At 30.4% G+C, this 15009-nt stretch overlaps 1 protein-coding gene across 1 annotated transcript; it reads left to right on the top strand.

Moving 5' to 3' along the window:
- Positions 1-6353: 6353 nt before the first annotated feature.
- LOC107924172 (flocculation protein FLO11) lies at positions 6354-14752 on the top strand. The gene is made up of 11 exons (XM_016854485.2): positions 6354-6878; positions 8156-8199; positions 8730-8835; positions 9242-9371; positions 9502-9902; positions 9992-10171; positions 10840-11230; positions 11386-11668; positions 11938-12099; positions 12535-13026; positions 13877-14752. The coding sequence occupies exons 1-11, from the start codon at positions 6713-6715 to the stop codon at positions 14165-14167; spliced, it is 2646 nt and encodes an 881-aa protein (XP_016709974.2). The 5' UTR covers positions 6354-6712; the 3' UTR covers positions 14168-14752.
- The last annotated feature ends 257 nt before the right edge of the window (positions 14753-15009 follow it).

Genomic DNA, 15009 nt, shown 5'->3' with positions numbered 1-15009 from the left:
TGTATGTTTTTTGAAATATAATAATGCATTTTTTTCCCTTAAAAAGAGTGATGAATTTTGATTAATTTCATGCGATTTTTGCATAAATAGTGCATATAATGATACCTTTTTTTAATGAATATAATGATACATTAATGAAAGTAAATGAGAGGTTGGGATTATAGATAGTTGCCTTATTTTTAAAGTAAAAAAAAAATTAACATCTAAACCATTTTTTCTTACTTTTCCATCTATATGAAAAAATAATTTTCCTATAATTATCGGGAGAATTACTTGGAAAAGTGGAAAATAACTTTTACGACAGCATTACATTGCAATATAAGTATGTTAATTTTTTAATATAAAATATTAGAATCACATTCTAAACAATTAAATGAGATACATATAAATTTATACATGAATTTTATTTTAATATATGATTTAATACGTTACTTTTTATTTGGTATAATTATACTATAAATATATGAAACATGTATAGTCATTTATATGTATACATAAAATTTTTATTTTGATTCAATTATACGCATTTAAAGAAATTAACATATTTATTTATTTTCATATTGAATTAATATAATTATTTGTATATGTAATATCCCATGTATAGTGGCGCCAATTCAATAATGTTATTAATTTTTTAAAATTAAATCAAATTAAAATTTCATGAATAAAATCACACAAAATAAAATTTTATATTATTACACATTAAATCAAAATTTATACATAATTTTTATATTTAACCCTAATTAAGTTATTAAGTTTTCCTCATATCAAACCTCCTTTTTCATGTCAATTGACGATTTGATAATAATACAAGTCCCTTCCTACTCGATTTGTGAATAGTTAACTAAGGTGAAATACAATTAGAAGGAAAAAAAAATAGAGAGAGCTATAAATATTGGTAAAGAAAATTCGTTATTTTCAAAGATTAATTTTTTTAATAGCGGATATATTGTAATAAATTCTATTTTACAGTTATTGATTAACAGAATTTAAGAGTTTCACTAAAAAAATACACTATCTAAAATATTATAGTAATTACTGGCCAAAAATTATTATAATAATAGATTCAAAATTTTAAATTATATATAAATAAATTTTATACTACTTGGTTATCATAATATAATATATTATTAAAAATTATTTATTTTAAAATTTTATATATTACATGTAAAGTTATATATTTATTTAAATTATTAATATTTAGCAAATGAGTATTAACTCAATTGATACTTTTTATTGTAACAATAGAGAATGATGTATGATCGAGTGGGTTAAGTACAAATTTTCTCTCATTTAAGGTTTTGGGGGGTTTATAGTAAGAGAAAATATTAAGGGTCAATTTAACATTACTTTTTAAAAACAGTTTCAGTGAAAGAAAAAAATATTTTTAAAATAACAGCATGGTTAAATAATATGCTTTTGAGACAAAAAAAATATTTTGCAAAAGCAGAAAAATTTAGTTTGTGCTCAAAAGTGTTTTTTTGTTGTCTAAAAGTACTTTTGAGAAGCAATGCTAAACTAAGCTTTAGTATATTATCAGTGAAGTTTCTAAACTCCATAAGCAAAGTTAGAGGGTTGGCAAGTATCTGATAGACGTATAGTAAAATACTTAAAAATATATATTAAAAAAAAGACATATATCAAAATTTTAAGGCTGCTTGTGGAATAAAAAATAGACCGTGAGTGCACCAAATACTTTTCATTATAGTAATAGTAGTAATTGTATAAAAAATGGTTAATACAACTATAATAAGGATTATCATTTGATACACAAGCGGTATAGTTTTTTAACTCTACAAGCAAGGTTAATAACTTAATATGCCACCATGTGTCGTTTTTTTTCTCAATGCATGTGTCCTGCGTGGGCAACATACTTCTATTGGAGGAGTTCTAAGGTACTCAAATGCAAGCTGGTTACATGGGTATGCAATGAGTTTCGATAATGAATCAATTTTTAAAGTTGAAACAAAAGCAATATTGAAAGGTATTTTCACAGTATAGGGAAAAAGGCTTAAGAAAGGTTAAAGTTGAACGTGATAATGCGATTTTGGTTGCATTGATTTTAGAAGGGGGAGGCGCCAACAGTAGTTTGGTGAAATTGAGATTACTACATTAGTTGTTGCATAGGAAATGGGATGTAAGAGTTGTAATATTTTGAGGGATCAAAATGGCATTGCAGATCACTTGGTTAAACATGTTGCAATAGGAAATCTCATACTCCAATTGTTTGAAGCTCCGCTGAATTTTATAAAAGATGTGTTGACTACTGATTGTAATGGTTCTAATTTAGTTTAATATGGATTGGTTGATGTAATTGCTTTAGATTGTGCTTTTATCTACAAAAAAAAAAGAAAAAAAGAAGAAGAAGATATGTGATAAGATTTTAACTCCGTATTTTAGAGTTAAAAAATTTCATTAGTGTATGAAATAGTTACCATTGTATTAACGATAATATATATTTACTTTTATAAAGACTTAAGTATTAAAAATTTTATAGAAAAAATAATTAAAAAATCAATTGAGTCACTTGTTAAAAAATGCAATCAATTGAGCCATTAGTTGAAAGTAAGCAAGCAATTAGACCCCTCGAATATGGTTTTTCATTGAAGATTTTGACGGATTATTAAGTGTTGATGTGGCATCTGACAAGGAAATTTTGATGACGTGATGGTTGACATTTAAAAATATTAACATAAAATGTTTAATTGGTTTTTTAAATTATTTTAGGAGGGCTTGAATGATATTTTATGAATTATATAAAAATTCTAAAAAATAAAAAATAAAAATTTGTAAAATGAGTAGTAAATTTAAAATTTTGTATAATATTAAATAATTTTTAGTAACTTTATATAGTTTTTTTAATAATTTTCTCTAAAATTATTAAATATTTTAGTAACCTCTAATCAATTTTAAAACTTCGTAACAAAAATTGCCACTCGTTTTTGTTTTCCCACACATGTGGCTTTATATCATTACTTTACTTATCATTTTCAATGTCTATTGCATGACCTCTACTTGATCAAAATCATTACTCATCACTTACCTTAAACTATCAAACACTAAATTTATTATCTCTCATACCATTTACTCGACACCCAATACAATTTTGATTAACATCACACTTCAAACACCCTATAAAAGTTTAATCCAAACCTTGATAATAACAAAATTTATTTTTTGTAATTTCTTATATATTTTTAAATTTTTACAACTTTTTTTATACTTTTAATAATTTTTATAACTTTTTTATTAAAATTTATAGATTTTTATCATTTTAATTATTTTATATATTTTCTATAATTTCTATAATTTTATAATATTTATTTAATATTTCATAGCATATAATATTTTATACTATTTAGTAGTTTTAAAAATTTTATTATATTTAAATATTTTTTTATAGATTTTCTATATTTTTTAATAATTTAATAAATTTTAAGTTTAAATAAATAAAAAGTCAATTAAACTTCCACATAAATATTTTTCCAAGAAAAATACCATGTCATCAAAGTTTTCATATGAGATGTAAAAATTATTATATGAACCATTCCCACTATCTCACATATAATCATATCAAATTATTTTATATCACATCAGTAATTTATTTCTTATCTAAAATTTAAAAAATATCTTCATCCACGTCAATTTTTTCTTCAGAACAAATCTATATTTCAATGGAATGAGGAAAGAAAGCAATTTGAAATTTGTAAACCCAGATTTGATAAAATATTGATCTCCAGCAGACAGAGAAAAGATACCCAAAATTAAAAATTAACCTCCCTCAATGTCTAAATTTTAATATCAAAGATAAATCAAAATCTCTTGTCAGTAAAAATTAATTTCTTCCAATATTCACAATGAAATAAAAACTATACAACTATAATCCATAGAAAAAGATGATGACGAACAACGAAAAAAAATCAAATCTCTAGCAAAATCCATGACTGGGAGATAAGTCGCGGGTTAACCATTAACCCAAAAGCACTTTTTAAGATTCTATTATCTTTTCGTGTATTTATGTTTAAAATAAATATTTTATTTTTTAAAAAAATATTTTTTAACAATAATATTAAACATTTAAATTTTAAATTAAATTTTTTAAAAGTACTTTTTAAAATTATTGTTAAATTGCTGTTAAAAAAACAGAAGCTCAAAATCAAATTAGGAGTAAGGTGAGATTTTAGTCAATGTTCTATCCATTGAAAGTGATGCAGATTTGACTTAATTTTTTTTTTGTCTTGAGCAAGAGATAATCTTTTTTTTTTTTTAGTTTGAGATGAAAATAAAATTATTAATGTATAAAATAATTGGTTGAGAGCATATATGAGATGGTGAGAAAAGTTCATATAATAATAGATGATACTTCAATCATCACATCAATTATCACATTAGTATTTAATGATTTGTCAAGAGCTTCAATGAAAAATTACATGAAAAGCTCAATTGATTACAAACTTCCATTAAAAGTTTAATTGTTTACATTTTTCAGCAAAGGGTTTAATTAATTTTTGAATTATTTTCTAAGAGCTTTTTTAGTACTTAATTTTTTTATAAATTAATAAAATTCTAAAATAATCCTTAAACTTTAAAGTTTTATTTAAATAAGCCCCATACTCCGTATGAAATATCAGTTTATGTTAAGAGTTTATTTAGTTATAAATTAAATGTTATGAGTTTTTTTATATGTGTTAAAAATTAAAAATTAATTTTATTTATACAAAATCAAGAGTTTATTTGTTTTTAATCTAAAAGAATCTATAACCTATATATAAAAAGGAAGGTTTCCTTCAATCAGCACATGAAATCTCAAGGTGCTTTCTTTTTTTTTTTTTTTTTGTTTGAATTTCAAATGCGTTACACATTATTTTATATATATCTATTTTTTAATTTATTAAATAATATATTTGTATAATTTAAAAACATGTTTATTAATTAAATTAGAGTCTGTCTGATTTATACTAAAATTTTATTATTTTTTAAAATTAATTTAAAAAATAAAATAATATTCTAAAAGTAATAAAAAGAAGTGGAATACATTTGAAAGTAAAATAATTTGTAATTTGAATATAAGTCAAAATTTTACCTACAAATAATCATTACTTTAATATTGTATTTTCTTTGACATAATATTTTAAAACACAATAGTAACAACATAAACTATCTTGTAAGTACTATTTGAATCAAATAACAATAAAACTATTGAATATCAAATAGTAACAACTAAGCTTATTAAATAATAATGAAAATCATGTGGTTTTTGGTGATAAAAACAAAATCCTAAAATATAATTTTTCCAGTTATTTTTTGAATGTTATTTGAATGAAAATAGCCTGCTAATACATATATTTATTGTGCTAAATGTTGGTTGATAAACAATTTACAATAATAAGTGTAATCTAATATGAATTCAATAAAAATATCATGAATAAATAATTATAATTATTAATAATTCGTTACGACCGTAGAATCTATCTATTAGTTTTATATTCAAGAATTAATAAAAACATTATTAATAAAATAATAAAAATTAAATTTTTATTTATCTAATTTTATAAATTAATAATATAAGGTAGAGTTTTTAAAAGACGTGATTCACATTAACATACTATCATACTAATTAATATTACTTTAATCATTATTATTATTATTATTATTATTATAAATAATACCAATAAATTATTTTTAATGTTAGTTTAATGTATAATTAACAATAAAGGAATACTCTTTGCTTCAAAAATTTTTCTAAACCCATATATATATATTATAAATTAGTGATTAAATTTCAACTTTAATCCCTCTATTATTCCTAAATTTGTAATTTAAATTTTTTTAACTTTAATTTCTAAAGTACTTTGATCTCTATATTTTTATAATATTATTAATTAGTCAAAATAGTTAATATTGTTAATTTTTTTATTTTTATAATATTATTAATTAATCAAAATGATTAATATTGTTAATTTTTTTATTAAAATATTATGTGATTGGGTTTTTATTGAGTTGATGTTACGAATCAACTAGATACCAATTCGATTAAAAAAATTATAAAAATATCTTTTTATAATTAAAATAGATTAAAATAAAGCTTTAATTAGGTGATAAGTGATAAATTTAAAGATTTACAAATGTAATTAGCATAAATTCAAATTGCATACTATATAATTTTTTTATTATTTTTCTTTAAAATAAAAAAAAATTAAAATGATCTCAAATAATATAACTATTTTTGTAATTTCTACCTCCAATAACAAAGGGCTTCAAAAATAATATATATTTGATAAATAAGGGCAAGGCCCATAAAAAATTCGTAAATGGTAAGGTTTTATATAAAAAATAAAATATAATTTAAAGTGAACCCCCGAAAAAAAAGGTCTACATTTTGCTCCCTCCTCCCGGTCAGTCTTCCATTTTCCTCTTGCTTTTCATTTTTAGATCAATGAAAAAAAAAACCATAAAATTTTTTTCCATTTAAAGTTTGATTTCTTTCTGGAGTACCTACCTCTCTTCAGTCTCCAACTCTCCATTTCTCTCATTTTTTTCTATACACTTTTAAAAATAACACCAAAACATTTATCATTGTGATATACTAATAATCTAGAAATATAGTTGCTGGTGGAAAACAAAGGGAAGGGGGAAGGAGAAATAGCTTTGTTTGAAGAGGGGAAGTGGGGAATAAAGGAAAAAAAAGGGGGAAATCAAATTTTCAGAGAAGATGAGCAGTGGGGGGTTTAGGGTTTCATCAATTCCAAGCAGCGTGAGGAAAACGATCCAAAACATAAAAGAGATCACCGGTAATCACAGTGAAGATGAGATTTATGCTATGCTTAAAGAATGTTCTATGGATCCCAATGAAACCGCTCAGAGGCTCCTTCTTCAGGGTACTTTTTTCTCTTTATATTCTCCTTGTAGGTTTCTTTCTTGCTAAGTTTTCCATTTCTTTATGGATTTTTAATGGTTTTTCCCCCTGGGATTACGGAAATGGGGGGGTGATCTTATACTTTTTTGGGTGTTTTTTGTATGTTTTATTGTGATCTGTGTTTCCTCGAGCTTGTCTTTGATCTTAATTTAATTTTTGGTGATTTGGGTTTTGTTGCTGGGGACTGTGGTAGGAATTTTTTTAGTATTTTTAAAATCTTTTGGAGTATAATGAGTTTACGCTGTTCTTGGTATTATTATGATTACATTTTGATTTGATATGTATTTTTTCATTTCTTTTATTCCTTTATTTACATGTTATATATACATGAAAATGCAAGCTTTGGTTTTTTATTCTCCTTTTTTTCCTTCGCGAATTGCGTGATTGTTGGTGTTCATATCTCGTTTCCTTAATCCCCCTCCAAGGGTTAGTGATTTAATGTGTCTGTATTATCTTTACAAGTAACAGAACAAAGCTCTAGAAATGATGTTTTGACTAAATTGCTTCTTAAATGGTCGTATCTGCAGCAAATTTTATTATTTGGCTGCTCATTGTTTAATTTTTCCACTTTCTGTTCATTAGTTAGGACAGTATTATCTGTTTGCACTTTTATGAAGCTATCATTTTGTGTAATTAGATTAATTAGGTTTCCAGTTCCAGTATTCTCATTTTCTTGTTTTCCTTCACATATCTTGCTCTGACTGCCACAGCTAGTAAATGTGGCGATTACTATTATAACACTAATTCATTGTGAAAGTATGCTCGTTAAGTGACACACTTGGTTAGCATTTATTGCCATCAAGTGTTTTGAAGACATTTAACACGTTGATAGGCATCTGCAAACGGGTGTAACTTATTAACCCTGAGGAGTTTTACCATTTCTGTTGTTTTAATCACTATATCAATACTTTCTAGCTTTCCCTATTTTTTTCATTGTTCTATTCCAAAGTTTATCTTTTGATGTTGTTGCTGCTTCAGTTTGGTACCCAAATTCAGCAATGACATCATCTTCTGGCCTTATATGCGCTGCAAGCTTTCAGTTTTCTCTACTTACGAGTTATGGCTTTGTGTTGGGCAAACAGCACTCGGATATACGTTGTTCTTAGCAAATGTTACTCTCTTGTTTATGTCTAACTACATTTTGCTGATACATTGCCATTTTAATTGGTGCCATTCTTTTTGAACACTGTACCATTTTAATTGCTCCCAAATATATGAAATTTTTATATTGTCTTTCAGATCCTTTTCGTGAAGTAAAAAGAAAACGTGATAGGAAAAAAGAGGTAAGAGACTCTACTGAAAATTGCACAAGTATTTTCTCTCTTTCTTTTTGAATTTATGTAAATTCTGCTATTTTCTGTTTTTGCAATGTTGAACCTTCTTATTGTTAAGATATTGGTTCAGCTAAGTCCTATTATGTAGATGATGGAGGGAAGAGGCTTAGATAAGTCCTACCAGTTTTTGTTTTACCCGTAGTAAATTTCTTTTGCCTCTAAGGTTTCAGTCGGGGCTAGAGAGTTTGGGTGTTAAGTGGTGGGAGGTGGACAAGATTGACTGACAACAGGATGAAAGGGTGGACTACAAAAGGTAATAGGGAAGTAGGATCCATGGTGTCAAGAAAGTTGAGCTTCCATAGTGTTTTCATGCTTTTTCTTTTTGGTTTTAAAATGGCGGTTGGGGGGCGGCAGAGACTACTTGGAAGTATTTGTCAAGAATATACCTTGTATTTCAACTGGAGAGTATTTTTTTTTGGCTTGGTTCAGACTCTGTTTTATCATTGGAGTTCATGTGGTTTTATTGCTCATTGTTGCAGAGTTCGAACAACAAAGAGTCTGCAGAGTCGCGGTGGAGATCTGGTTCACAGGGAAGGGGGAGTCGGGTTGGCCGGGGAAATTTCTCTGCTCGCTATGCTGCACATGGTAAACAGACATTTGGAACAGAAGTTTATTTAACATTATTGTTTCTTGAATAATGTTAGGCTTCTGAAATAATGAGTTGATTGTGCTGCATGAACTTGTGTTTGTTTCAGCCATGTGACAAATTTAGTATGGTTCAATGAACAAGTTTCATAGTTTTGCTTTGGACATGTTTTTCTTTTCCCCTTCCCTTGCTTTTTGTTTAGTTTTGTGTCAGATGTGTTTTATGTTATGTCCTCTGGTGTTGAACTGTCGATGTCCGGGCTGTTGACTTGCTATTGTCCTTGTATCTTTGCAGTTCTTTCAGTTTGATAAATCAAATTTCCATGTCTCTCGAGCTAGATTTTATAAATTTTGAATTATTGTCAACAATTATCTTCATGCAATTTCTGCTTTTTTATCTTATCAGAGGCTGGTGTTTCCAAGAGTTCTGGTCCCGGGAGAGATAATGGAGCAAATCAAGGTGCAGAGAAAGCCAGTGGTCAATCTTCATCAACCTCTCAGGAGACAAAAACTAATGAATCAACTATGGTAGCGAGGTGGCCAGAATTTGCAGATCTGCTATCTTATATAATTTTCATTTTATATTTTTTGGTGTCTATTGATAAATATATGGCTTCAATTAAATGCAGTTTGTTTGAATTGCATTTTTATTGTTATGTTTTATAGCCCTGTACCTGTCATGGCTGATGGTCCTACTGGTGTAGTGGCTGAAACATCCTCTGCACCTGCAAGAAATGCTGCCAATCAACCTCAGGAACATTCATCTGTTGCAAGCTATGAGTTCGGGAGTGCACCATCCCCTGCTGGTGCAATAAACAAACCCACAATTACATTTGAAAGTGTGGACATGAGTGGGCCACCTGCAGCAAGCCCTAGTGACTGCTTCCCATCGACTAGTTCAGCATCTTCTGCAACAATCTGCTTCTCGTCCTCAGATCCTGTGCTAGTTCTGTCCAGTGATTCTCAGCCACTTGGCACTCTGGGAACAATCAAACGTGAAGTGGGAGGTGGCCAGGCTTCTGCAGAATCAGATACAGTTGTCCCTACTGAAAGAAAATTAGCTTCTGGTCAGGATTTTGAAAAATTAATCAGTTTTGGAGACTTCTATTCCTTATACTAATCAATCTGATTAATCTCTTTCTTTGACTTATGGCAGCTACTGAAATTAGTAGCTCTTTTGTGCAAGGAAAGATGCCTAGTAAATCTTCTGGAGCACCAAAAAATCTGCTGAGTGAGTCTGGCCAACCTTCATCTGCCACAACCCATGGTTCCTCTACGAGCCGACCTTCATCCAATTATGGTGGCCGCTCACAACAAATAATTGGCCCTCAAAAAGGTAGGTGGAATGAATTTTTATTTATCAATGCTGTTTTGTAACTTTTTTATGTATTGGTCATTGTTAATGAAATTTGAGATGGGTTTCTTGGTGGATTTTGTGCTATAGAAGAAAAAAAAAAGTGGATTTTTGGCTTTTTGCTAGACTGTACTTGGATGCTTATGTTGTCTCGATCTAGTATAGGCATCAAGATCTGTGGGCTATTCTTGGAGATGGGATTTATACTTCACTATATTATTCCTTATAATTGTTGGAATCTATAACTATCCTTGGTAAATGGGTATCAGTGACCTTTTCCTTTGAGCAAGATATAATTCAATTGTGTGCTTGTTGTAAGTTTGACTCGAAAGCATCATTATAATTGAGACGGCTAGAGGAATTGTCCTTGTCTAAATAGAAGTAGCCCCTTAAGTAACAGTGGAACTTTGAGAAACTGTAAGGGAACTTTTTAAAGCTTAAGATGTAGAATCTTTTCAGACAAGTTTACTTGGTTTTTCATTCTTCCATATTACTTACTAGTGGTTGGATAACTTTAGTGAAAATGTGTGCTTTTGGAGCATATTTAGCTGTTACTTACGAATGTTTGGACTACTTTATATTCTTACCTGAAGATAGTCGAAAGACTTGATAGATATCTGCAGATATTAATTCCTATATGTCATTAACAGTTGGTTCCAATAAGGAGTGGAAACCAAAGCCAATCAGCTCTAATGTTGGGCAGGGTTCTGGAACAGCTGGTGCATCTGAAGTTCCTACTAGTTCAGTTGAAGCCAATGCTCATTCACAGCCTGTTTCAAATGTTCTTGACTCTGAAGAAGCAACTTTAAAATTGCAGAAGAAGCTAGAGGAGTTGCATCTCCCACAACGTCAACATGTTATAATTCCAAACCATATCCATGTCCCTGAATCTGAAAGAACCAAGCTGAGTTTTGGAAGTTTTGATGCTAGTTTTGGAGTAACATTGAGCTCTGTTGGTTGTCAGGAGAGTGCTAAGAGTCCTACACCTTTGTCTGATGCTTCTCAGGATGTTGATGAAACTGCAGAGGAGCAGAATTCTAGGTTTGTTCACTTTTGACTTTTCTTATGGGCAATTTTAACCCCTTTTTCTATGGAATAAGCAGTGTTAACCTTTCTGGGGACCATAATCGTGCTACTATTTGGTGGGTTTTTGTATGCTTGCTCATGCTATTTTCTTGTTATGTTACTGATTCTAGCAATCAAAACGCGCTGACAACTGCTGAGGATGGAGATCACTCTGATCATCCACAATCACCTGCACATTCTCCTGAAAATTTGTCTGGTGATGGTGATGTCTCTAGTTCTATTCCTGAGTATAACGAAAACAAGCAGGACAATGCATTGCCTTCTGGAGGCCATCCATACTCTGTGGTCCATACGCCTCCTAACTACAATATTGGACTTGTCCCTCCTATTTTAGCACCCCTCGAAAACCCTGAATCTCAAGCTCGTGAAGTTTCTCGTCTTTCAAGCTTTGTTGTAAGCATCTCCCTCCATCCCCTCTGCTTTTCCTTTATAAATGCTGCTCTGCTATTTCCTTTGTATTATTCAAGCTTAAGTTTCTTTTAGCTTGATTTTTTTTTATGTAAAATGCAGTAGAAAGTTTCATATGTTAACTAATTTATGTCAAATCCCCTTTGGTCATTTTGCTGCTTGCTATAATATTGTTTCTATAAAATCAATTGCAATTGTACCAGTTGTTTGTTCTAATACTAATTTCTTGTGTTATTAAATGCTTTGATGTTTAGGTTCAACAGCCATTTGATCCAGCAACTTATTATGCCCAGTTCTACCGTTCAAGTGCTGATAATGACGGTCGACTTTCTCCGTTTCCTTCTGCTGGAATTGCTACAAAATACAATGGGAATGTTGCAGTACTTCCTTCACAGATTTCTCAGCCTCCACAAGAGGTGTGCAGAGATTAAGATTAAGCAACTTGCATAACTTTACATGGAAAAGTGTCAATTTTGCTAGAGCAATATTTAATTGTTGAAAAAAATTATGGGATCTGTTGTTAGTTTAATGAGCATGTTTCTTTTTCCTTTCTGATTGACTATATTGTTGGAAAGTAATAACATATGATATGCCTCATTTTTATTGAACTTTGGTCTGTTGTGCAGAACTTTTAGTCGCTGAAATATAGGTACTCAATTCGTGAACATTCTAGATAGATGATTCTCCTAGAAAAATAAGTATCACTTGTTTGGTAGTGGTGTTATTCAGCATAATCTAATTATGCTGTTACCACCGGATGCATCCAAACTCTTAACCCATACATATTGCATGTGTTTCAATTCAATTTTGCTGGGATTTGGAGCTTATTTGCATATATTGGCATTTGGCAGGGTGGAAACACTTCAGTACTGACAACAGGAAGTCCAACTCCAACAGTAACTCAAGCTGCTGGTTTGATGCAAAGTTCTATATCTGTGACTCAGCAACCAGTCCCTGTCTACCGCTCAGCAGCTGGGGTGCATTTACCACATTATCCTCCAAACTACATTCAATATGCCCCCTTTTACTCTCCTTTCTATTATCCTTCTCCTGCAATCCACCAATTTATAAACAATGGTGCGTTTCCTCTACATCCTCAAGCTGGAACTGTTTATCCTTCTGCACCAGCAGCATCTACAACAGGAGTCAAATTTTCGCTTCCTCAATTTAAACCTGGAAATAATCCGGTGAATTCTACACATATTGGAATGCCAAGTGGTTATGGGCCTTATGGCTCCTCCCCAGCTGGTTATAATCCCAGTTCAACTGGAAACTCAACCACAAATGAGGATCTTGGTGCATCTCAGTTCAAGGAAAGCAATGTCTACATCACAGGGCAGCAGGTTGGCAACATGTTCTCATTTCTATTTCCTTTTATTTCTTGAAGAAGTAAGGAAACAAAAATTTATGATGACTTCTTGATTCATTGCCCAGTTTGTTCTTAGTTTATTTTGATATGTTATGGTTGCATGTCTTTGGACCTAATTTTTTTTATATCCTGCATATTACCCCTATGTTTTTGAACATTTATAAAATAAGACAAGAATGTAAGAACAATCTTTCAGGTTTTTGTCTCAATTTCTTTTCTTGTTGTATTTTCTTTGATACAATTTAGTTTCTTTTTCTTAATGATAGTTACATGAATCTTAAAAGACGATGTTTTAATGAGCCCAGATTGTCTAAAGTTTGTCAAGGTAGATGGAGGATGGCTGTTATGTTTGTCTTGAGATATCTAAGATTCTAAGAGGCAGTAGTTCTTTGTGGCTGGGAATTGTCTTTGGTGTTTGAAATTTAATTGTGCATACACCCTTGGAATATTTTACTTCCCTTTTCTCTCTTTAAATTTCTGTTATGAGAAGCCTTGTAAATGGATTTCTTGATTTTTTTTGTTTGTTCCAGTTTAGGGGAGCCTGAGGGTGAAGTTGATAATTTCTGCTTATTAGATGAATTCCTATCCCTTTTGGACCAAAGACAATGCCACATTGATGTACTAAATTCATGTTAATTTAAGGCCTGAAATGGTGATCATGTTGTCGTAGGTTGATTTAAATGTTTGCTACAGTTCTACATAATATGCTTATCTGTACCTGTCTCTGCCTTGAAGCATTCTCTTTGGTTTTGGAAAGAATGTCATTGCTATTAACCATTCTTGACTATTTTTTTTTATTGTTTTACATGTTTGCTTTCCTGCAGAGTGAAGGTTCAGCTGTATGGATTGCTCCCCCTGGTCGAGAGATATCCAGTCTGCCAGCCAGTTCATTCTATAACCTTCCCCCTCAGAGTCAGAATGTAACTTTTGCTCCAACACAGGTTGGTCCTGGCTCCTTTGCTGGTATCTATCATCCCCAAGGAGTAGCAGCAGGTGTTCATCCTCTTCTACAACAGGCTCAGACTATGGCTGGAGCTGTTGACATGGGGGGACCTGCTGCCAATGTTTATCAGCAGCCTCAGCATGCACAGATGAACTGGCCCAGTAACTATTGAAACAAGGATTCATATGTTCTTTTTTCTTTTTTTGTAAATCAACTAAACAAGACATTCAATGTCTCCAATCTTGTGCTACTTTTGGGAACTCCAACAGGTTTGAATGGAGAGGAGCATTGAGAAGATACACCATTAACCAGAGTTAAGATTGTTAATCCGTTCAAAGGAGGCCAGGACAAAAAAAAAAAATTGCCAATGGTATCTTCTATTTGCTTGGGTTGAGGGCATAAAGATCCAGTTTCGCCTTTAACTGATTTTGACCGTTTAAAGTTAGTGAAGGTAGGCATGTGCAGGTCTGTCTCTTGCTATATGGTGTTTACCCAATTTTCCTTTTCATAGTTCTTGAACTCTTAGCATTTACTATTAAGGGTGAGAATCTTTTCCATTCTTTTGTTCCCTTTTATTTAAGGTTTTGGGGGGTTTTGGAAAGTAGATTTAGGTTGGTGGAAATTTCATTTCCAGCTCTTCTTCTTCTCTTTCCTCTGTCTTACCTGTAAAGTGAATTTTGATAGCAAGAAAAGGGTGTACTGAACTGAAATGTTGTAATTGGTATAAGCAAAGGCCAACAAATTTTCAGTTGTTTCAGTTGAGATTTTTGACTTGAATTCTGTCCCAAATGCTTTTCATGATACATTAGTGAAAGGCTTTATTTTATATGCAAGTGAAGTATCTGTTTTCATGGCTTGCACAATTCCAAAGGTATTTGTATATTTGTTGTCAAATGGTGGGTCTGTCTCTATTTATTGTTTAATATTTATAATAGATTGAGGAAAATTGAATCATATCCAAATATCTACTGGCAAGAAACATTGGCGAATCCGGGGTTGAGCCCCTTAAAATGG

The sequence above is a fragment of the Gossypium hirsutum genome, chromosome A11 (assembly GCF_007990345.1).
Source record: "Gossypium hirsutum isolate 1008001.06 chromosome A11, Gossypium_hirsutum_v2.1, whole genome shotgun sequence".
In the NCBI taxonomy this organism is placed as follows: domain Eukaryota; kingdom Viridiplantae; phylum Streptophyta; class Magnoliopsida; order Malvales; family Malvaceae; genus Gossypium; species Gossypium hirsutum.
This window is presented reverse-complemented; position numbering and strand designations above follow the sequence as displayed.